Source organism: Nesoenas mayeri (assembly GCF_963082525.1).
Source record: "Nesoenas mayeri genome assembly, chromosome: 2".
Lineage (NCBI taxonomy): Eukaryota > Metazoa > Chordata > Aves > Columbiformes > Columbidae > Nesoenas > Nesoenas mayeri.
In genome coordinates this window covers 19745435-19770463 of record NC_137543.1, presented here as the reverse complement: position 1 = coordinate 19770463, position 25029 = coordinate 19745435, and the positions used below count along the sequence as shown (strand labels likewise).

General features: G+C 42.7%; 1 protein-coding gene across 1 annotated transcript in view; it reads right to left on the bottom strand.

The window, feature by feature from the left end:
- Positions 1–254: 254 nt before the first annotated feature.
- LOC308037952 (syntabulin-like) overlaps positions 255–25029 on the bottom strand; it is a gene marked incomplete at both ends in the record, with an annotated part of 39214 nt that continues 14439 nt past the window's right edge. The window contains 4 exons of the mRNA XM_080340093.1: positions 255–1374; positions 1645–1794; positions 2704–2907; positions 5331–5433. Coding sequence (XP_080196219.1) covers positions 255–1374; positions 1645–1794; positions 2704–2907; positions 5331–5433 — 1577 coding nt within the window. The remainder of the gene's footprint in view (positions 1375–1644; positions 1795–2703; positions 2908–5330; positions 5434–25029) is intronic.

The window sequence follows — 25029 nt, the reverse complement described above, 5'->3', positions numbered from 1 at the left end:
AGGGAAAGGACATAGTGCCTGGGAGCAGGAGACCTAATTCTTTAGGCAGCAGTTAAAAACACCAGTTGAAAACACCTTGTGGAACTACAGTGTTCAGCTTTTCCATTTTGAAACAACGTTCTTGAAAAAATTTATAGTGCAAATCTATAGTCAAAACCAAAATTATTAACTGACAGAATAATTACAGGAATTTTTGATGACATTTCATCCCTCTTTCTGCCCCAGATAGTTGATGGTGTGGGACAGAATGGGTTTTAGGTTCTGATGTTGAAGGGAGCGTGGCGTAAGGAGTGCAGGGCCACCAGGCAGCAACCACGAAGCAGTGCTCCAATGTTGTAAATGGGATCGGTTCCTCCTTGCTGGGTACTGAAAGCCCACATAAGAGTTGGTACTATAGGGGCTGCAACAGCCAGAACATCTTTCAGGAGACTGTTGCTCCAGTATGTCTTCTTTACTGCTGCCTGAGAGATGGTACTGACAAACCCAAAGGCCTCCTCCTCATCATCAGCTTCAGTAAAATCAAGTTCTTTCATGAAACGGTTTTCCTTAACTCTGTGCTCCACTTGCCTGCACGGGGACTCCATAGGAGATAAAAGGATAGCAGAGTTTGGATCAGTTGGAGTTAAATCAACTACGATGCCAGAATCACTGAAGCTTCCATGAGAAAATTCACTCTGTTCCTTCAGTGATAAAGGTGGGCTTAGCGGACAGGCATCTTGACATCTGAAGATGTTTTGAATGAGCTGCTCCATGTCTAGGCTGTATGGTACCACGTCAGTTTGGATGGCCTGTTCCACCATGAGAATGCTGCTTTTCTTCTCACCCTGGGAATAAGTTAGTTTTTCATACAGAACACTTCCAAGTATCTCCACATCCACAGAAGCACTAGAGGGAGCTGCATCACTCAACTCAGAAGTTGTTGTGGTCAAACTCTCTTGAGAGGAGTCAGTGCCATTAGCTGTGTTCTCATTAAGGAGCAGCCCACTGTCTGCTGCCACCTCCTCCAGAACCTGGTCCTCCATGATGAAGCTGTCTGGCATTGTGGCACACAGTGCGAATGACTTCTCCTCCGAGTCACATGTGTTCTCCAGGCACTGCTCGTCCCTCACAGAACTGTTCTGAGCCGCCTCCATGCTCTGCAGCAAGGATTCCAGTTTCTTGTTTTGAATGTTTATGTCTACAAAGTACTTCTGAATTTTTTTGTCTTTCTCAGCCATGCTGTTTTTCATGGTTTCAATAACCTGCTTGAGTTGTTTAATTTCGTCTTTTGCTTCCTTCAAGGCCAGCTCAGCCTCCACACGATTACACTCTTCTTCAATCCAGTCTTCCCTCATCCGTACCAGCTGGCCTTTGAGCTCTTCTATTTCTGTTTCCCTGTAGCAAAATGAAAATGTTGTAACAATTCTGCTGACCAGTCAGTTAAACATTCAACATGAGGCTCCGCGGCATGCTCCATGAGCATGCTATGAAACATAAAATACCTGAAAATGACCTAATCAGACTGATCATATTTCAAATTTCTTAATGAAAACTTTATGTGGTCAAGAAATGACTAAAAATGTTCAGGGGTGGGACTAAAAAAATCCCACTCCTAAATGGCCCTGAATAAATCTTTCTAATTCTGATTTCTGAAGTGACATATACCTTTCTTTAAGCTTGCTCTCAGCTTCCTTCAGCTTTGTTTTCAGATGCCGTACTGTAACTTCTTTCTGCTGCAGAGGAGTCAAATACTGCTCTGGATTTTGTGGCTTAATGCCGTGATTGTCACCACAAGAACTGTACCTCCCTGATCGCCTGAAAAGAAAAGAAAAGAAAACAAACCATCACATCACTTCACTTCTACAGTTCTTCCGTCCTGGCAAAAAGAAAACATCCCATTGATACAAAGCTTGACTCATTTGAGGCTCCTCAGTGTTCGCACAAGTGACTCCCTGTGGCAAATCAAAACACTTGAGGAAACCGCTGATTTCTGGCTATAGTGCAAAATTTAGTATTTATTGTACTTGGTTTCAGTGCCATTGCATCAAATGAGCCATCCCCTCACTCAAAATGGGTGGTGTGCCCAAGGGCAGGCAGCCAGGCCACTCGCAGGGGCACCCAGCTGGACATGGCCAGGTGAGGTTGGGTACAGGATGAGTTCAGCTCCACACCGGAGTTATGAAGCTGAGCACGCTGAAACCCAGACTCATCCTATTCAGCTTTAGGTGTGACATACTCGGCTGTTGAGTTCCCCACAAGAGAGGGAAACAGCAGCAACGTGGTGGCAACTTCTTCTCTGCAATGTCTCCAAGGCATCTGTTTCCTTTTCTGTACAGGAAACCGCACTCCTTAGGGAGGTGCCTAAGGCCGGGCAGGGTGAATTTTTGCCTAATTGTACAAGGTTATCTACTCTCTCCAAAGTGAAAAGACCCTTAGACAAAAGAACCAGTAAATCCCCATGAGAACTGATGGCATGAAACCACATGAAGGAGCCTGCCTTGGAGTGAAAACCAGCTGCAGAGGCCTTTGACTAAAAGTAACCCTGAATTTTACAGTGCTGGAACAATAAAGCTTTTAGAAGGGGCAGAGCACCCTGCTGACTATTGAGCCACCAATATGAGGAGTCACACCTATGCTGAGGAGAAAGGCGGCATTCTTGGCAACTCACGTAGCTGATCCCACATTACAGTGCAGAGAAGGTAAGTCAGTGCACTGGACACTTGCCTCATCACCGGGCTGCTGTCGCTTCCTTTGTACGAGCCCGAGTTGCTGCTGCTGGCTGAAGAAGCCCTGTAACTCTGATGGATGTTAGCAGGACTCAGCTGGTTTTTGCACAGTGTTGACAGAGAGTCCTTTTCGCGGGAAGCAGGTGGGCTGGCTCCAGTCTTGTAGGATAAGGATCCATTATTCCGACCGTAAGGGCCACGGCTGGAGGGGAACCAAAATGGTTAAAGCATATTGGATTATCCTCGCCATGGAACCCATTATGTGTCTTATTTTACACACAAAGCTGTCTAAACACTAAACCAGATAGATAACCATGAGTAGCTGGGCAGAAAGAAAGTCCTGGTCATCAGCCACTGCACATTCTTTCACTGACTGGGGTCTCTCACTCTGAATTGCATGATCCAGGGAAACCTCGGCGATTTTCACATTTCTTGGTGGATAACACAGTCCCTAGTGACTCCATCAGATCATTCAGTTTCCCTGAACCTCTGACTCCACTAAGTAATGAGAGGACTGCAGCCTGGACTAGTGCCAAGAGAACCACTTTTCGGCTTTCCCCAGCCAGGCCTGCGGAGAACTGCCCAGCCCTGGAGCATTGCTGTATGGCTGCTTTCATGCTGCTCAGCAAGCAGCCTGAGGGATCACCACGTGCAGTGAAAACAGATTTTGTTTGAGTCACTGTTCTTTCCTGCCTTTGGCATAGCGGGTGCTTCAGCTGTCATTGTCAGCTATTCATTTGCTTAGATACAGTTCGAACCCCACTGAGAGGAGGCTGAAATAGTATTAAAATAGACAAAGCATAGCCTTTTCTTCCTTCCTTCCTTCAAGTTTCCCTCATGCATATCTACCTTTCTTTTCCCACTCTTTATTATAAACAATCTGACTGTCAGCTGTGTGTGTAAAAGCAATTCATGTCTGCACTGCCCAAGAGCTGGCAAAGGGCCGGGGCGCTCTGAGGACAGTGTCTCGAGGTGGGCTCCTCGCCTGCTCACTTGCTTTGCCTTCCTATATTACCACGCTGCTACCTTCATCGTCCCATGGAAGTAGCTCTTCTAAACTGTACTGAAAGGGCAGGTTTCGAAAAAATACGGAAAAAGGCAAACCCAGCCAGCAAAAGAGAAGGCTTGAATATAAAAAATTAAATACCACAGAATTATGAAGCAAAATCTCTTCTTAAAATTGTCTGATTTGGTTTCCTTCCTTCTCTGAAAATGGAACAGTTTATAAGGAACAGATGGTTGAGTGGCTGCTGCAAACCTTCATCACACTCCTGCGGTTTGGGTGATTTTATAATTATTTTACAATGAAGTGCAGGACTGTGGTTTGTGACAACACTGCAATGTTTCAGATTGAGTTAAGTCAAACAGTTAAGAACGAACATATTGCAAAGGAGACATGTCCTTGCACTCTGTACAGTACAGTGTCAACTCTGGCATGAGGCCTCTGTGATAAGGCACATCACAGATTGTGCATAACACAACAATGCATTTGAGGGAGCACTACTATAAAGGACTTCTGTCCAATTAAGTAGGTCAGTATGCTCTAACTTAAAATTGTCTTTAAATACCCAATAATACATGAAATGATACACAATCCTACTGAAAGCAGGGTGATTTTAGGGCTTCATATTATACTTAGTACTGCTTTTTTTCCCACAGCCTTTACTTGTTAGATTTAATCTAGAGAGTACTGAAGTAATATTTATTTTTCTAAAATAGTCTCGTGATACAGATAGGAAACTGCTCATTGAGCATCATTCTGCCGATCTCTGTACACTGGGGCACACTGCGACCTTGGAGAGGTCTGTGTGACTCCAGCACAGGGGTGTCCCACTGCTGGTCTCCGCCTGCCTGCCAGCTCTTCCACAAAGGGCAGGAAACCAGCCCTGGCCATTGGAACTCCTTCCACCTGCTCCCAAAAACGTAACCGGCAGGGATTGCGTGGGCAGAGCCCAACAGGCACCGCTCCATTCCAGTGCCCCCTGATCCACAAGCTGTCTCGATTTGTGTTTCACATGATAGGGAGAAATCCTAGAGAAACCTTTCATGAAAGGCTCATTTAGATAGATGACTATGATTTTTTTTTACTGTATATAGTTTTAGTTATATAAAGGCTGAACAAGGCTGTTTAAGAAAAAAGTGTCAAAGGCAATACTGTGCACTTCCTCCTACAGAAAATAAGGTAATGATCTGGAAGGGGATGTGCCAAGCTGACAATTTATTACAGAGAGAAAACAAAGTGATAAGATGAAAAGGTTAAGGTTAACTGTTTAGACGTATGGCTGTTAACTGACACGCATGCAGTTGTTTCCCCCTCCACTCCAGCCAACGCGTTTTCTGCCTTACCTGGTTGTATCTCCCATACTTTGTTATGAATAAACAACAGAAAAATACCAGATGGCTGCTCTGCATATTGACAATTGTTGTGCTCCACATACAGCATTTTTTTTCTTTCTCATATCACAGTTCTCATCACTGTCAGTGCTGCCCCAGAGCACAGTGTTACACAAACTATTTCAAAACTCACAATACTGGTGTTGTATGTATTAACCACAAGACCTTACACAGTAGTCTATCTTTGCACTAGCAACACTTGCAACATTCAGGAAAAATTGCTTTGCTTACTTGCGAGAAAAAGAAGATCTCTTGCTTCCAGGAGTAGACATGTGGACTTCAGGCGCTGAAATACTGCCCGTGCTGCTTGAAGAGCTAAAATCAGCCTCACTCCCTGGAAAGGAAAAGGGAAGAGTGAAAACATGATGGAAATTATAACTCAAAGACTGTTTTCAAAATAACAATGAATCACAAGCATCCTTCCTTTGTCTGTCCTGTGTGAATTTCAAAAGTTGTATGAATTTTCAAACATCCCTGAGGACAAGCGCTGGATTTGTTCCAGATTTTGAACATTTCTTCAGAACTGGCACTTCAACAAGAGCAGGAAAAAAAAACATTTGGACACAAAACCCTCGTGCTACAGAAGCCATTTTAGGACTCGGCTAGGAACATTTGTTGTGACAACCTGTTTGCTTTCTCATAGTCAACAGGAGATGAATGAGGCTGCTCACGTGGGTCCTTCAGAAGCACGGAGATCAGGAGCACACAATTTTAACGGGAGGTTTATCTTGTTTTAAACCACATGAAAAAACTATGTGCTGGGAGGAAAGGTGCTTTGATTTTGGTTTCTGAGATGATGTACACATGTATAAATGTGTATAAGCCATATATATATGCATATATGCATATACAGACATGTACACAGCTATGCAGGTTTTCAGTTGGCACAGAAGCACAGTAAGGTAGTTCTAATAGCCTTAAAATACTCCAGTAATCATGTGTGGCCCTCCAGTGCTTCTTGGGTGCTAAGTCATCTATCTGATTACTGACTTTCTATAAATCAGAGCTTTTATTTTCCAGGCTCTGGCATATACAAGGAAAACTGCTCTCCTTCTGCTAGGGTCAGTAATAGGTAGGTCTACTAAGAAAGTCTTATCATCTGGAAAAAACCTGCCTTAAAGTTAGGATTTTTTTCGGTCTGTCACTCAAATGGACAATGTCCAAAGCTGTCCCCAGGTCTCATGCCGCAGAGCCACAATAGTGGATGATGACTTTATCAAGGGGATGGAAATAACTTTCCAGCATCCTCCAAGCATCTGGTTGGGAGAGTATCTTTCACTAAAGAACTTCTGGGTGTCATCTAGCACAGACACCCCCAGCCAGTGGCTGCCGACTTACCACAAATCCCATTTTTGCTATCTTTTCCATGAGGTGGAGATGCAGCTGCATCATCCCTGCTGCAGCAGATAAACCTTCAGGTGCACAATGTCTCTTAAATCCTTCACAGAGCTGCAGAGCATGTCTTACATTTTGGGTGGGAAAAGGCCTTGTCAGAGCCTGTCTGCACAGCCTTAAAAAGCAACCATCCTCACCATCCGGCAGCTCTTAGCAACCCGTGTTAGGACCAGACATGTTTGGATTTAACCCAATACTTTCCCAACCTCACCAAGTCCTAGTGTCAAGATCAGCCCTAATTTCTTTGTGCTTCTGATCCAGCCCAGCCCATATATTCCTCAGCCCAATTTCAAAGCACTGAAATGCAAGGCCCAGCTCTGTGAAAGAGTGAGCCCCCTCTAACCAGCTCCATACCCAGTGCAACATCCCTGACAACCAGACCCATGTCGCCACAGCTGTAACCAAAGTGCAAGTTCACAAGCAGAGGGAAGGAGAGCAGCAAAGCTGCTTTGTTTCACAGAGTATTTACATCACGTCTACAGATGTAGATGTCAGTGACCTTCTCCTTGGGGAAGCAAAATGACCGTGGGACATGATGTCCGAAGCTGCACCAGAGTTTTCCACATAAACAAAACGCCCATCTATGAGACTAAGATACCAAATACTGTCTTGATACCATGCTACTCCCAAATCTACTTTTTCAAGCAAGACCATCACACAGCAAAACACATCACACAGATTTCATACCTCCAATGTTCAGGCCCCCAAAACATTCCTGCTCTCGCAAGACACCAGCAGCTTTCCAAAGTCAAGTCCTGGCTGAAGCACAGAGGGCGGGAGCACTCACTGAGGCTCATCTCTGGTTAAGTTGACCACATCATAATCAGATCTCGGTATCAAAAGCATTTCAAGGAAGCAAGGCTTAATAATAGTTTCTCCCTGACCTGCTTGGCTTGAGCACAGTGCTGGGAAGGGCACTGCTGGTGTGAGTCAGCAGAGCCTGAAGATGCAACCGCCTTGAAGGCTGAGGTTTCTGAAAGACTGGACTGCATCTGAGACCTGGAGCTGTGTCTGCAAAGCGAGAATTAACCTTTCTGGCCCCATTCTGGTAACAGCTACACACAAGCTGAGCACAGGAGACTACTTATACTTAAAACTAGGCAGGCAGCTATTTATAGGATCTTTGAGAACATTTTCTAAATTAAAGGGGTCACTGCTGGTATCGGTTCCAAGTGTTCTAGTGATGTTCAAGCCAGCTCTGTGTGTAGCAGAGCTCGACAGCAATGTTACTAGGAGACTTTAAAAAATATTTTCTCCCATTTGGTAGACATCTCTGAGCAAAATAACATGGCATCTATCCAAATAATATCAATTGCAACATATTCTCCTGGGTAAATGCAACTTCTGTCTTACAAATGTCTTAACAAAGAGGTGAAACTGCTTGCCCAGCAGCACCGTGGGCAGGAGCCGAACACAGCCTCTCACCTCTCCTAATGCCATTCTACAGGCTGACATCTCCCAAAGGATGCCTATTGGCTATTTTTGTTGCTATGACAATGTGATTACAAAAGTTCACATGTGTAAGCCCCAGAATAGCCCACCGATTCAGCGCTAACCATGAAAGAGACTGACATTTCTCAAAAACCTATTATTTTGTCCTAACTGGCCATAACACTTGTTTTGCCTTGATCTGAGATTTCCCTGCTAAGAGAATCATAGAATAGAACCAGAGAATCATTTCAGTTGGAAGAAACCCTCAGGATCATTGAGTCCCACCATAACCTAACTCTAGCACTAAACCATGTCCCTAAGAATCTCGTCTAAACACCTCTTAAACATCTCTGGGGATGGTGACTCCACCACTTCCCTGGGCAGCCTGTTTCAATGCCCAACAACCCTTTCCATGAAGAATTTTTTCCTAATATCCAACCTAAACCTCTCCTGGCACAACTTGAGACCATTTTCTCTTGTCCTATCACTTGCTGCCTGGGAGAAGAGACCAACCCCCTCCATGCTACAACATCCCCTCAGGTAGTTGTAGACAGTGATAAGGTCTCCCCTCAGCTCCTTTTCTCCAGGCTGAACAGCCCCAGTTCCCTCAACTGCTCCTCATCAGACTCGTGTGCCAGCCTCTCAGTGCTGCCTTACCAACCCTTTCCCACAAAAGATGCTGCACACTGAGTCGCTGGCTTCAGTGGTCTCTCATTTGAAATTCATTCACACCTATTCTTCCATGGTCAGTGTCACAGCACTGACAGCCTGCTGGCAGGTGAGCCGAATAAGGAATATGCTCTGATGGAAACGCTCGTGCGGCACATACGGCATCAGTGGCTCTGGCCTCCCCCCGCCTTGCAGTGGGCTCTGAGCAGCAGCACCCTGCTCCATGGGAGTGGAGCTGTGCACTGCTCTGTGCAATGGGAAGCACAACACAAGGATGGCCAACAAAGTACCGCAACACTTTCCAGGATTGCTCCTTGCCTGGAATGGGTATGTGAGAACCAGGAGTGAAACTGCAACATCTAGTGCCATCCCTGCACTTCACTGCTCAATGGGCAACAGCACATGCTGCCATGCCCAGATGACAGCTCAAACTTCGTGTGCATTTTATTGCCCATTTTCTATCTAAAGAGTAAGATCAAAATATGGAGAAAAGGAAAATGTCCAAGTAATATCTGCGACAGGAACATTGACACTTGAGCAGCAGAACTGCATTCCCAAAATTCAGGATGCATATGAGCTTACTAAAATTTAGTCTTTTTGCGTAAATCATTCCTATTTGCAACTTCACCACTATTTCATAGCTGCCAAAGTATGTAAACCATAGAGCTTACCTATCTTTTGACCCCATAAGCAGGACGTCTTTATATATATCATTATTGATGCTAGGCTTTGCATACAAGTCACCCAGTGAAACAGAGCTGTAAATTAAACAGTGCTGACAGAAACAGCTTGTCCTCAAAATGTAAAGCACTTAAATTCGCTGAGCTTTCTTGCCTTCAAAAGCATCCTGCTATATGGCAAAGAGATCAAAATAGGCATATATGTCCACTAGGCCCATTCAGCAACTAGAGGAGTAAGTGGCACGCTGTCTCAGTAGAGAGCTTTATGTAGAGACCCCAGGGGGCCATTAGAAGCAGCTGGAAAACTAGAGAAAATTCAGTTGTAATGCCCGTTATTGAAAGGACCTGCATTTTTAACGTATTTGGTTTCATTTATCTTGAAACCTTTATCTCACAGCTACATCTCTAGTTCCAATATTTGACAGCAAAAGCAGTATATTGCCAGGAAACTAATGCTGCTTCTTTTCTATTTTATGAAGTTGTTTCTGTACACCACAAGCAATCTAGGAAAGAAAAACACACTGCTCACATGCACGGACAAAGGTAAGAAAAAGAAGCTGCAAAGAAGTGATGAAGTCTTGCTTTAACATAGATAACACCCTCTAATTTAGATAACTTGCTCTAACTTAGATAACACCCTTAAAAATGACCCATTTCAAGTGCAAAGTCTCCTAGTGGGAAGCGTACTCGATTCAAAGTCAAGCCCATAGGTGACAGGGCGCTTTGGTTCCAATCCCCAGCCTCTGACTTTTTACTTATTTGGCTTACTATAAGTGTGACTCTTATCTTGGACCTACTATTATATTTCACACAAAACTGATTGAGTAAAAACAGATATAATCCTGTGAGCAAGGAACAGGAAACAGGACTCTCATCCATGTGACCTGCTCTCATTTCTGGGTAACAGAAGCTGCTCCCACATGCTCTCCCTCTGCCCATGTCTCATAGTTTCCAGTTACCACGATCTGTAGAGTTAGTGGAGGAAGCTGAGGATGACCAGTATGCCACAGCGTTTCTCTTATGAGAAGCATGGATTTGAAGTCCTTTAGTCTAAGGAGGGCACTGAATCCTGATCTTTTCCCCCAGCTCCAACTGCTCGGCTGTAACACACAACAGGGTGGTGGCACCAGCACTGGCCATACTCCAAAGGAACGAAATGTGCTGGTTGCTGGCACTCACTGAGATGTTCCAGCTCCAGTACAGAGGTTCAGAGTGAATCTGAGGCTGGCACGTGGGCACGCTCGGGACTAGAGGCAGGTGACTGAGTCTGGGAGATGGGCACTCCACTCTGGCGTCGCCTGTGTGCTGGTGGAGGTGTGCTGCTGCCTGGCACGCTCTCTGCGGTGAATCTCGCATTTTAGTACCTACCCATCCCCTCTAATTGGACATGCAGTGTAGTCATCAAGCTCAGATATGTGAGTTGTGCTTCCAGAAAGATGTTGAGAAGCTGGGCACAGCATTGCCTGGCATTGTCAGTCCTGAGCGTACCAACAGGCATGCCTCCCCTGTCCCACTGCAGTGGCCAACAAAGCCATCACTCCCTGCTCTTTGGTGCCTGTCCATCTGACTGCTTGCCTGTGCTTGCTCATCAGACAGATCTGTAAATCACATTTCGACTGACTGTACGGTGCAGTAACAGCTGGTAACTTGGGCAGCTGGCAAAGATGCAGTCAAAGGGGATGCGAAGGAAAATTTTCGGTCTGACTCTCCGTAAATTGTTCAAACCCCTTGGGTGAGGAGCCTTCCACTCAAGACCAGACAGAAGACTTTGGGGAAGAACTGTACCACACATCCTGCTTCCCTGCATTTGGATTTAAACTTGGTTTTACAAATGATCCACTCAATTCTGACTGCTGGTTGTGTGATCAAACTCATTATTTATCTTGATTTTTGCTCATCTTGCTTGCTTAGTCTTCTTACTTTGGAAGAAAGGTTGTTATCAAATAATTAAAATTTATCTCATTAAGCAGTTTTCTGATCTCATCTAAATACTATAGTTTTGGTAGTAATCTGAATGACATTAATGCAAATTATAAGCACTGCAGATCTCAAAATGAATACAGAATGTGACTTGTGTATGCTGTGAAACCACAATCAATCAAGCTCTTCTCTGAAAACACAGTCACTACAAACTAATTACTGATATTGGCTGAGAGCCATCATGCATATTCTGCATATCACTATGATCTGGGCTTGTGTTTTCCTTAATTGTGTTTAATTCATGGATTTGTTGAGCAGCCACAAGCGGATGTTGGAACAGACAAAGAGCATTACAAGCTGTTTTGTTTTTTTTTTTTCTTCTTTATATATCTTAAGGAGATTCTTCATGCACAAATCAGCCTGACCTAATTATTTTTTGTGCTTTTATACGCAGTTTGAGCTGTTCTCACAACACCCTAAAATTGGCTCCCATAAATCTTTTTTTCTCAGCCTGAAATGACCTTTGTCATGGGGAACATATGTTCATAGAGCAGAAGGGATCCCTCCATTAAAGCAAAAAGGCTCTTTGCATCAGACATGGAAGGATGCTGCTCTGCTACACCAACCTCAATAGAAACTGGAGGATCAAAAAATACAGGGAGAGTTGTATAACATAATACTCAATGTGCATTTGACAGTTTCATAAAATGTACGTGTAAATCCACCTATGAACAACTATCTTCTATAAACAAGCACGCAGTGTCACCCCAGGAGATTTTATGTACCTGGTGGTGCTATTTGGTCTGTTTGAAGGGAAATGCATAGGCTGGTCAGGAGTATTTTTAGGAGCTGGAAAATGTCATCTTTGGCAGGGATGACTTAGCACTACACGGAAAGGGAGCGAGCTCCATCACAGACTGGGAAAACATCCCAGCCCTCCCGTCACGTTGGTGGCAGAAGTTTAACAAAAGGGCTTTGAGGGGCCCCTTCAGCACATCTCCTAAATCTGGTTGCCATGCGTGAGGAGAGAGGCTGGTGCACAGCAGTGACTGTGCAGGCACGTGTTCCCAGCACACATGCAAACACACAGAATCACATGCTAAACCTGATTCAGCTGAAAGCTTTTGCACAGTCACCCTTAACATAAGACATGTGGTTTTCATTATATTGTGCATGAAACATTTTAAATCAGTTTGACATGTTTTCAACAGGCAAAAGAAAAACACTGGAAGGAGAAATGTATCTGGGAGGTAACTAACTAAACAACTCTGTAGTCCCAGGATGAAAAGCAAAATTTGTCATAAGCTAATCAAATATTTACTGTAACACACATATTGGAATGATTACAAAAACCCAACAGAGTTCAAGTGTCATCTGCTGAAAACAACAGTAAAACCCTATCCAGTATACCTAAACTATATTTTCATAGTAAGAAAGCCCAGGTAGGTCTGAGGGCAATGCATTTCAAGTTACAACTGCTGTCATTTTCTGCTTTTTCCCCTCCCCAATAGCACTCTTATCACTAAGAAACACTAATGACAGACATGAAGCCTGTGCCTTTTCAGCTTATTAGTCCTTGTGGGTTTGTGGTCACTCTGTATTCTACCAACTCTGGCAAACAGCAACAGCCTGCCCAGATTTCAAAAGCCAATAGCTTCCTATTACTTTGAGAATTTCAGAAGGGAGGAACAGAAACCTGTAATGAAGTGCCTCAGCATGGAAATAAGACAAGGCTTGTAATACTAATAAAATACAAAACAAACCCTGCAGAAGTTTCACTTCCTTTAAATGCATTTATGTAACGGTATGCATAAAGTACATTATTATGAAGTAGGTTTACTAGTTTGTTACGCCACATTAAAGGTGACACATTTCAATCTCCTTGGGGAAGCGATGTCCACCTTGCAGTGGCTAGAGGCTGGATTTAGGAAAGGATGCCAGGTCCCCAGATCCCGAGGGAACTTTGGAAGTGGCGCTCTCCCAATCTGCCACCTCACTCAGGAAATACCTCCCATCAGTCTGAGGAAGAAAAGCTGCTCAGCTGTGTGAAACTCCTGCTTCTGGGCAGGCTAGACGCGTGTTGGCATTAAAAGCACTAACAGCTCAGTGCCTGGCTCCTGTTCAAAGCCTGCGGTAGGTGTTTCACACTACACCGAATACATGGGGGTCCACACAAAAGCTGCCCAGGGAAAGCTCTCTTCTGCTGTCTGCTTCACTGAGGAAAGGATCCACTTGGGATTCACAGCGCCAGACTCAGCTTTGAAGTGAGAGGAGGCTGCACATCATCTCCCTATCACACCACCTGGGACATCAGCTGCATCCAGCAATAAGAAACAAATGAGGAGATTGGGTTCTTGTCCTTTCAGCTTATCAAGGCCCTCTCCAGATCTTCCATAAATCCATCCAATTTAAGATGCCTGTCTTCATTACCCTCTGCTACATGGGGGAATCCAAAGAGACTTGAATTTCCCACAGCTCCCACCTCCACCAGGAGACCCTACCCAACACCTGCACCCAACACACCTGAGAAAATGAAGCTCTACTATCTAAAGGTTTGCATAAAGTTGGGCAACCCCTATTTAGTTGCTCTTCCAGCTGCTGGTTTTTATGGTTTTGTTCCTTTTTCTTTGTTTGTTTGTTTTAATTTTCGTGTATTTATTGGAACAACAGCTGGCTGTGGATTTCTCCCGTCTCCTAGGCTCTTCCTTCAAGTGAGAACCAAAGCAGAGTGAAGGCATCTAAAATGCAGCTTCACCAGGATTTAGATATTTAGGTACATAAAAACAAGTAAAATACCACTGCTTAAACATGCCAAGTTTTCAAAATGCCACCGCCATCTGCAAAGACCTGCTTAGCTGTTAGGCAGTAACAACCAGCTTACCCGATGTCCTTATACCACAGTGAAATCAAGTAAGTGAGATTTGCATGACTAAAATAAAGACATTGCCTTAACTTTGCCTGCCTATGTATAAATACAGATATACAAACATGAGGAATGTACAGATATATCCACTACATACTGCTTAAAAAGCATTTAAGGTAATCATTCTGAGGGAAACAAAAACTTTTAAGGAGCAATTTGGTCATCAAAAAACAAAGTTCTGAGGGCACTGGAACTATTTATGATTTAAAGTCAAACATGGCCAGAAAAGGGAAAACCAGAATTTTCTACTTTCTGTTTGAAAGTATGCTTTAGTTTTGAACACTAACAAACTTACTTCTTCTTTTAAAAAGGAGGTAAAAACATTAAAAACCTTCCCAAACATTCTACATATTTTAGATTGAATATTGTCTTCATTGAGTCTGAAACAAAGATTTTCTTTAATGTTTTGATTTGGCAGCAAAACTCCAAATCAGTTATTTGCATAGCTCAACTTTGAACACAGTAAGATGTCAGACAAAAAAGAAATTGGGGATGTAAAGTAAAATAGAAAAGGAAATAATTTATCAATTCTTGAGTAAACATTACTCAGAAAACAGTTTAAATCCCAGGATTCTCATTAAAAAGGCATTAATAACCTGGAGGAATTCCAAAAAAGGTCAACAATAATGATAACAGGATTACAGGGCACTGTTTATTAAGCGAGATTAAGGGAATGCAATTTGTGTATTCTAAGATAAAAATGAATAAGTGGCAAGACTGTTTATCATGGGGAAGAGGAACACAGCTGGAAAACTGTAAAGAAAATCATGTAACAGCAACATGGGATTCTGGCTGCGATGCATCTTATTTAATGAAAAATTACTTGAAATAAAAACTGATGGCTGGTGAGACTTGTGCATAGTAAAATGTAGCTGGAGTAGGTTCAGAATACTTTAAGCAGAGAACCAGAAAGCTATTTTAAACATTAGCATAAATAATACAGATTGTAATTTAAAAGCAGAGCACAAAAAAAAAAAAAAATCTCCTAAGGGAAGATTCATAATGGCCTCTTTTGTATGCACAGCATTTCTTTCTGTGGAGGTGAAGCGGGCTGAAAGCCACAGCAAACAGCCAGAAGGAGCAGAAAATTCACTGCAGTAAATACACAAATTGCAAAGCATCTTCCAGCTTGACCTCACACACATTTTAAAACAAATATTAAAGAGTGTGCAGTGTGTGTAGCATTGGTTTTTCTCTATTTTTGGCTCATATTCCACTCTGGATAAGCAGAGGAGAGAAAAAGAACCTGCTTGAATATAAAAAACATATTTTTTTTTCCTAAAGATCACAGCTATTGCCATCTTCCGTACCTACCTCAACTCTAACCCCAGTGCCCTTTTTAACACCAGACACTCAGTCATCTTTTCCAGATGCAGGAGCAAGTCCCCACAGTCCCCAGGAGACACCTGCCTTGCTATCAAACAGCATTTGGAGCTAGAAGATGCGTTGGCTGGCACAGGTCTTGCCCCATCCGGCAGCCCGGGCACTCTCTGCAAAAGCCCCATGTGCACATCCCCTACTCACTGGGAGGCGCGGTGCGAGCCGGGGCTCTCTCACGGACCAAGCGCACCGGTACTCTCGAGGCTGCAGGCATCCTCAGGCGAGAGTCTCTCTCTAATGCTGGCTGTCCCACTTTCTGTACATCTGGAGCGGTATTGGGACAGTTAACGGGCCAGAGAGAGAGAAAGAAAGGCGTTACGGTGTGCCTGCTGGGACCTCGGCTTCACACCTCCAGCAAAAGCTACTGAACGATAGCAAGTGGAGCAGCTTCCCTGGGAGCAGACTCCCTGCATCCCCCAGCCTGCCCAACAGCCCTGTGTTTATTTTCCCTTTACTGAAATAAGTGACAGGGTTTTTGGGTGTTTGTTGGTGGGTTTTTTGGTGAGGAAGGAGCTAAGTACTTAAGTGAACTGCAGATTTGTGCCCAAGACCCTGAACTGCAAGTGGCCTGTGCCACCAGCCAACATCTGGGTATGTCACTGTCTGGCACAGGTAGGACTCCAGCTTTCACCTTTTACTTGACAGTTCCTGCTTTGCAAATTGCCGCCTTCTTTTTTGAATCCTCCATTTTCGCGTTGACATCTGCGTGCTTGCTGCAGCCTGACAGTTTTCTGAACAAAAAAAGATTTATGTCTTGAGAGGCCACAGACCAACCGCTAATTGCCTATGTCTCTACTAAGCAACATCTAAAATAATTTTTTAGAAGGAGGTGGGTTATAAAATTTGTGTCACAGAATTAAAAGATTCTTTTTCTAGGCCACTTTGCCAGGAACTTGTAGATTTGGGTCCAATAACATGAAACACTTAAAAGCTGAAACACTCTTTGGAGCTGCTACTTTGCTTACTCTTGTTTCAAAGAAATACTTGGCTATTTTCCACATCAATTCAAGCAAATTTGTTTAAATTCACAGTTTAAGTCTAAAATAGATATAAACTCAAACTAGAAAAATAGCTCTATGCTAATAACTTTTACCTAACTTTCTAAACATCTTTTGCTCTAAATATTTATATTCTCATTATATTCTAGTATTATCTCTTGGAAGTTACAGAGCACTTTTTTCACTTCAGTGTGATTTAGTTAGCCTCTGTCCTAAAAATACTTAATTGCTGTGAATTCACAGTGCAAAATGAGATCCAGAATCTCCCTGTGCAATGCTAGGCACCTTGAGCAGCTGTCCTCAGGAACAGGACAAACAGAGAGTGCCAGAGGTGATCAGGGATGAAGAGGAAAAGGCATCTAATTAGACCTACTTGAAGATCCATGTGTGATCTCCAAACACAAACTTTCTTCTTGCAACGGAATGTCTAAGGCTGACTTTCCTTTCTGTTAAAAAAAAAAAAAAAGGTAAATAAAAGAGACAGAGACTGAACTTTTGCTTCAAGAAGGGCTACGAGCAGAGTTGTCAGAGACCTGTTGAGGAACACAGGAGATGGGGGTGGGATTCACCCAACTAAACATGAATGTCTCCAAGGCACTCCTGTCTGAGCCAACCTTGGTCCCATTTTTAGTCAATGGAGAGTTAGTATAACCCGTGAGTTCAAGGTACTATTTTGCTTATCCTAAAGTAAATGCTTCTATATTTGGCCAGAAAGACTGCACATTAGATTCACTGGTTTTACTTGTTATATCTTGACACTCCTTTAAAATAAAAGAGGACCTTAGTGCCCTTGTACAGGTGTAGACGATTCCAACTGTGTTACAGATACAGAACTGAGCTCAGATAAATTACGAACCATCTCTGGTCTATCTCAAGACCATGAATTCACTTGTCCCTCCCCTCTGAAACAGCTCCCGTAACCTCCAGAAGAAGGGAAACGGCAGATTCAACTAGACAGGGCACCCTCGCTCCTGGAGAGCGAGACGCGTGTGTTCATCTCCCCCGAAGCACAGCCGGTCCCCCCTGCCCACGGCGACCGGGTCCTTCATAACTCCCCATGCTGGCAGGTCAAGTAAGCAAATTTGCACAGTGCCATAGCAGCAGACATGAAATTAAAGTGGATCCTATCACTAAAATATGCAGGAGGGCTCAGTGCATACAGAATTATTATCCAGAAACACTGTGATTTAAAAAAATATCAGCAGTAGCTGATATTGTGTGGGCCCAAGATGAAAGGCGAAGAGAAGGAAGAATAGCAAAAGTAAATGAGAAAAAGGAATAGGATCAAAAAAAGACACAACTGTATTTGTTAGACCCAGTGTTAGAAAAGATCTAAAACTTTATTGTCTCAAAATTATGAAGCGCACACATAATAAAGGGAGAAGAGTGAGATTAAAACTGTACAGAGAAGTGATCTTGCCACTGTACTCGGCACTGGTGAGGCCCCACCTTGAATCCTGTGTTCAGTTTTGGGTCCCTCATCATTAGAAGGACACTGAAATACTAGAGAGAGTGCAGAGGAGACAACAAAGCTGGTGAGGGGCCTGGAGCACGAGTCTGATGAGAAGTGGCTGAGGGAACTGGGGCTGTTCAGCCTGGAGAAAAGGAGGCTGACGGGAGACCTTATCGCTGTCTACAACTACCTGAAAGGAGGTTGTAGTATGGAGGGGGTTGGTCTCTTCTCCCAAGTATCAAGTGACAGGATGAGAGGAAATGGCCTCAAGTTGCACCAGGGGAGGTTTAGATTGGATATTAGTAAAAAATTCTTCACGGAAAGGGTTGTTGGGCATTGGAACAGGCTGCCCAGGGAAGTGGTGGAGTCACCATCCCCAGAGATGTTTAAGAGGTGTTTAGACGAGATTCTTAGGGACATGGTTTAGTGCTAGAGTTAGGTTATGATTGGACTCGATGATCCTGAGGGTCTCTTCCAACTGAAATGACTCTGTGATTCTAGGCAATGAATGCTGCGTACTGTTGGATTTTAATGCCAGGATGGTTACGCTGGCTGCTATCAGGGGTGGGGAAGAAGTGAAACACTCGAATCATGCGCTCACATCTGAAGAAAGATAACACATGCTCAAGTGCTTTTTCCCTTTTTATTGCCAAGGTGATGCTTTCAAAAGCAGATGCAAAGCCTTCCAGAAGCACATGTAATTGACCACTGTGTATCTGCTCCTTGCCAAATACTCAGCTGCTTAAAAATGTAATGCTCAAGTTGAAACCATCTTTGTCAAGTTACTCAGGGAACATGGACTTTTCACTTGCAAGCTCCTCTGCACCCCTCAGGGAATTTATGCTTTACACTTATCAATAAACATAGCCACATCGAGAGACTGGGTATTATTAATTCAAATACTTCAAAGAGGTACAAAAGAAACAAATATATGAACAACTTATGGTCACAGACAAGATGCTCCATCATTTGTTATCAACTTACTTCACTTCATCCATCTTTAGAACATTTGTTGTTCTGTGACTCATCATTCCGCCTGGAGAAGAGGAGACTGAGGGGAGACCTCATGGCAGCTACAGCTTCCTCACAAGGAGAGGAGGAGGGGCAGGTGCTGATCTCTTCTCTTTGGTGGCCAATGACAGCACCCAAGGAAATGTCAGGAAGATGTGCCAGGGAAGGTTTAGGTTGGACATTAGGAAAAGGTTCTTCCCCCAGAGGGTGCTGGAGCACTGGAACAGGCTCCCCAGGGAGGTGTCACGGCCCCTGGCGTGACAGTGTTCAAGAAGAGACTGGACAGCACCCTCAGACACACGGTGTGAACTGTGGGGTTGTCACGTGTAGGGACAGGAACTGGACTCGATGATTCTTGTGGGTCCCTTCCAACTCAGGACATTCTGTGATTCTATGATTTAAACTACACAGAAGCAGGTGTAGCTCATTTCCTAATTCCAGCATTCCTTTGTACCAATGGCATATTTAACTATATAAATATTCCCAAGGAATAGAGGCATGAATCTTCCCATTGTCACTGCTCAAGTAAGGGTATGACTGATTGCAGGATGGGAGCATGGTGTACTCTGATTTAAATCCTGCATTTGTAACCAGGTTAAATGTTCTTTGACATACCCTCATTCTTAATTATCCTTCCCCCAGAAAAAGTGCAGACTTGGAATGTGGGTTATAAAGTACTGCTAAATTAGTCATAGCAGAAAGAGAGACATATTACACTGAAGTCACCAGTCCTCTCATTGCTCTCATCTTTGCATGATTCTGCTTTTAAAATGAAGGACGTCCGTTTGTTTTAGGGATCAGTCAAGGCAGATCGTTATGTCCAAATACAGTTTTTCTGTTGTCTGCTTTTTTTTTTTTAAGCAACCACACAGCATTCCATACTACCAGGAGCATCTTAAAATTTATTTCAATATAAGAGGTATAAGCACCAACGAGTAGTTACAAAGAACAACAAATCTCTCTGCACGCCATAGGATCTATTCAAGCTAGCACATTCTGTAACTTGTTTTTTGTATTCCGTGCCATAGTCCCTGAACAACGGAGACAACAGTTCTATTATTTTTCCCACTGCTTGCAGAAATTTAGTAGAGAGAATGAACAAAAGCTATGCAAATACAAGATACAATGGTTTTGGGTAAATGCACCAGTAAAACATGTCATTTTGTCAGCCTTCCCAAGATAAGAAAAAGTCCTATCATTGCATCCTTCTGCAAGCAGAAAAGCAAAGTTCTTGAGAGTGAAGTATGTTTCCAGAATTACCTCTAAGACAATCCGCTCACAGAACTTACACATCAACCATCTGTATTTCAAGTGAAGCACACACACACACACACACATATATATATGTATATATATCAGTCAGGCACTATTATTCCCACACTGTCATACTGAAGAGAGAGTGTGAGCTGACAAAAGATCTGTAAAATCATACAACCAGATATCAGTAATATAACCTAAATCAGGGCTTTACGTTTTGTTTTTTAAATAGCCAAAGTGACTGCATTTACAATACAAACACATATGGAAGTAGAGTAGCACTATGGATAAACTTGCCTACTAATTCTACACCAATGGACTAACTATCCACTACACTTTGCTTGGCACAGGGTGCCCCCAAGAATAAGTTTCAAGACATTTAATATCTTGTAAATCTAATCCTCACACACTGGACAATACAAAAAAAATCAGCAGGAAGAGCATTATGTTTTAACAACTAGACATTTTTAACAACTAGACATAGTTTGCAGCTTACACCTGTATTTTCTGTCTAATCTGTTTGGCTTATTTAGCTCTAATTGTAATTCCCAGATGCCCAGGACCATTTCCCTTGCCTTCCTTTTGTTAACCATCATCAGCTCCATTGTTGATAATAAAAGCACTCACACCTACCCTGTTCTCACAACCGATTTAAGTCCAATACAATCTGCTTGATCTGTCTCTCTGCTAAAACTCCTTAATAGTCCTAAAGTCTTCAAAGATTAATGTGTTCAGACTGGGACATCCTAACCCAAAGCTTGTGACTTGACAAATTCACCATCAAGAACTAGAGAAGATCACACTGGCAACACATGCAGAGTACAACATTACCCACAACAGCTCAAAGTTAAATGACATTTTTAATTGAATAGAGATTGCTAAAAGTTACTTTTTTTTATTATTTTATTTCTATGAACTCATTTTAAGTTAAATGGCAGTACACAGACATGAAAGACTGGGCACGAAAATAATAACTTGTGCCTTGTAACTACTTACCTACAGATCTGGGCGATGCACTATTTAAAGGAAAAAAGCTGGACAACACATAATCACAGAATTGCTGGGGGTGGAAGGGACCTCTCGAGACCACTGCCTGCTGAAGAAAGTCTAACTGAAGCAGGCTGACCAGGACTATGTCTAGTTGAGGTTTGAGTACCTCCATGGATGGAGACTCCACCCACAACTCCTGTAGGCAACCTGTGCCAGCATCTGACCGCTGTCACAGCAAAAAAAAATGTCTTCTTGTATTCATTTGGAATTTCACATTCCTTAATTTCTGCTCATTGCCTATTGTCCAATAAACATAGGTGCTCTATGTGGAGAAAGCCTCTGAGATTTGCCCGTTAAACTGAACAGACCAAGGTTTTAATTCCTGAGTTCGCAATGACCGCCGTTCTTGAAAAGCAACCCATTGAAGTTCAGCTGCCATATAATCCAAAATGTTACTGCTTTATCCAGATGCAGTAATAGGTGGCCAAATGTGTTATCAGCAGTGAAAAAGAATAACTTTTTTGTATAGTCTGCAGCTACCAGGAATGATTAATACTGAACCAAGCTGTGCATGACGGACAGCCAGTCTTTACAAGTTTTGCGAGTGACCCTAATTGCAGCTCACTTAGGTCTCCTTTCATGCAGTGGTGCTTATTGTCTCAGCGTTTTTTTCTGAAGTCTTAATAATTTCATGTGAAACTTTAGCAATTCCATGACTGCTAAGGGACAGCTCCAACAGTAACCTGGGCTCACTCAGTTAACGCGCCCATGACACCCAAGGCAAGGAAGCAAAGAGCAGAACTTTTGCCAGAAATGCTGAACACAGTCAGCTGGTCAGGTGCCATTCTTGAATTATGATGCCCACAAACACTTAAAGCATGGCTTTTTGTTATTTTAAACATGCAAGCCTTTAAAAAGTTATTGACACAACTCTTGCTCAAGACTCCTTATCCACAACGTTTTAAGTTTATGAGTGCTTTGCAGCTTGCAAAGCCAGATTTTGAATTCTTGCACTAAGCATTCATATGGAAGTCAAGAACAAGGTGAAAAAGACTGTCAAAAGAAAGCAAACCAGTTCCCACTATTCTTAACAAGATGTGGATGTGAGCTGCAGGAATTCAGTATGGATCTTTGCAGGAGGAGTACAACAGGAACGTGAATATGTAGAAGTGTTAAAAGATCTGCTGTTTATGTTCATTTTTATTCAGTTACCAAACCTGTAGGATTCAGCACAGTATCTTGATAAAAAAACTGGAACTAGTGTTAATTAAGCTTTTTTGTGTCTTTTTGCAAGGCTGTTTTCTGCAACACATTTTCTGTTATTTTAATATTGCATAAATGAATCATATCTAGAACAGGGAACAACTTCTAAAATACTGAAATTAAAAGACTCGTAACCTCCTCCTGGAGCGGATATTTTATATCTTCCTTAATGCAACGGTTCTCTCCCTCCTTTCCTGGCAACGCAGTCACTGATTTTAAGCCAAATTCACCTATAACACTGCTGTGATTCAGATGTAATGAACAATAAAGACCATTGATAACTATACCAAATGATTAACATCTTCATAATTATAAATCTTTCAGAGGTTTATCAAGATGCAGTGATAATGTGTTCCTGGATTAAATATGGCTCGCTATGCAAACAACATAAATGATGAATGGTATCTGAATCTCGTTTGTTAATACTTCAAGAGCTGAAGACGACTTAGATCCACATAACAATGCCTTAGGCTGTTAGAGAAAAAAAACTACACCATATTTAATATTTTGAAGTATAGAAAAGAAAGATGAAGTGATTTTGTTAGAGAACAGCAAAATCTCTGGGAACAGCCTAAAAAAAAGTCCCAGGGTTCATTCTCAGTGCAATCCCACTCTGACATTTCCTGAATTATCTAAATATTTGTGTGAGTGTTACTTCTGAGATTCGGCATGTTCCAAGAAAACAATCCTGGAAACAGATAAATTCTAGGCAAAATCAGAAGCGTTTTGAAGGTGCACACTGATTGATGTACTGGCCTACAAAAATGTAGTGCAGGACAGAGCTGTAAAACATAGTGATAGGCTGGATTTTTCTCTCTCATGTCTGGTTCCTGCTCTGTAGTCATTATCACAAGACATTTTGGATAAATAAAAAGTAGAGGTTATCTCCATAAATCAGTAAGGGCTTTTGGTATAGAAAAAGATACTGTGCACAACCCTCTCCATGCTGGATTTCGAGGTATCCAGCTGTATGCAGAATTAGGCTACACATGACAAGGACACATCACTGTTATTCTTCAGCCAGGTCCCCCTTCCCTTCTACTGCTCCCATGACTCCTGGTGTGTTTTGCTACATGATGATGTCTCCTCTTTGCATAAGGGCTAGAGCTTCCTGACTGAGCCACCAGAAATGTATGTGCAAGGAGGTCATGGGGAAGGACTAGATCCACCTGAAGCCAAGAGATAGCAATGGGAGAGAATTCCATTAACTCCTGTGGCCAACACTGAGGAAAATGAAGCCCAGCTGTCCTCAGATGTCCTCTCCATTTCAGGAATGTCCCTCATACGTGTCAGCTCTCACACTGACTACAATGTGGTTTTTGAAAACTTTCCACTAAAAAGGTTGGAGATATTTGGCAGGAGGAACTTAGAAATACTCTATAAATCAGATCCAGTTCCTGCTCTGAGAGTTTTGATGGATCTCAGGAGCGTTACGCGCAAACTCCAGAGGCAACTTTTCTAACCTTAGATATCAATTAACAGAGACACCGACAGCTACAGAATGGCCCATCTACAGGAATACCTAAACACCCAAACTAAGTCCATTCAAAGACTTGAAATAATACCATCAACTAAAATGAAGATGACTTCTGCCTCACTGTGAAAGGCTAATAACATGATACTATAGGTCAATTTAAACATAACAATAAAAAACAATGAAGTAAATTATTGAAGCGAGTGCATAACTTTTTTCCATGTGTATAGGACTCTTCAATAAAAAAAAAACACTTTCAAAATTTTTTATTCACACTTTGCTAAGCTACATCCACATTCACATACAAAATGGTTGTGGTAGCCACTGCAGCAGATTTGACTGTCTTATACCATATTCACTGCATTCTGCCTGCATTACGTTCCTTGATTTTAATGGAACAGAAAACAAACCTTGAAAATTATTATCTGTCATCCATTATGCAAAACAATGGGAGACTGGGAACACTCAAGTAACACAGTGCTATAAAACGAGCTGCAGAACTTGCAGGAATATTGGTCAGATTTAATCAGCCCTCTCAATGACCAAGACAGTGAAGAGTTTTTGCAACAGATTCTCTATTGTTTCTGGATTAAACACGGTGCTGGTAAATCTGAGCTGGCTCCTCATGACAGTATCTAAATTGCTTCCACAGGTAAAATGACTGGAAACAGTATAGGCAGGAGGTACCTGAGCTCATGAACAATGTCAGTTCTGCAGCTGGCTCTGCACAATGTTGAAATCCTCTCTGTCTCCATGATTAATTAAATAACAGTACAAGTACCCTGACCATTTGCAATCAACAGCTGCCTGTACATGAATCACAAAAATATTTTATATCTACTCATTAAAATTACAGCAGCCAGTGACACGCCAGGATATTGAGTCTTGGATGTGTGACAAGCAGGTGCTGATTTAGATGGTGGTCTGAGGTGGCCCATTAGCCTGGGACCATGTAAGACATGTTCTTCATGCAGCCAGTGCAGTTTGGATTTAAACCTGCCTAACTCCCACATGTAGGCTGCCCATTATCTTGCTTTGGTTTGACATGTTATATCCCCAGAGCTATTACAGCCTGGCAGCATAATG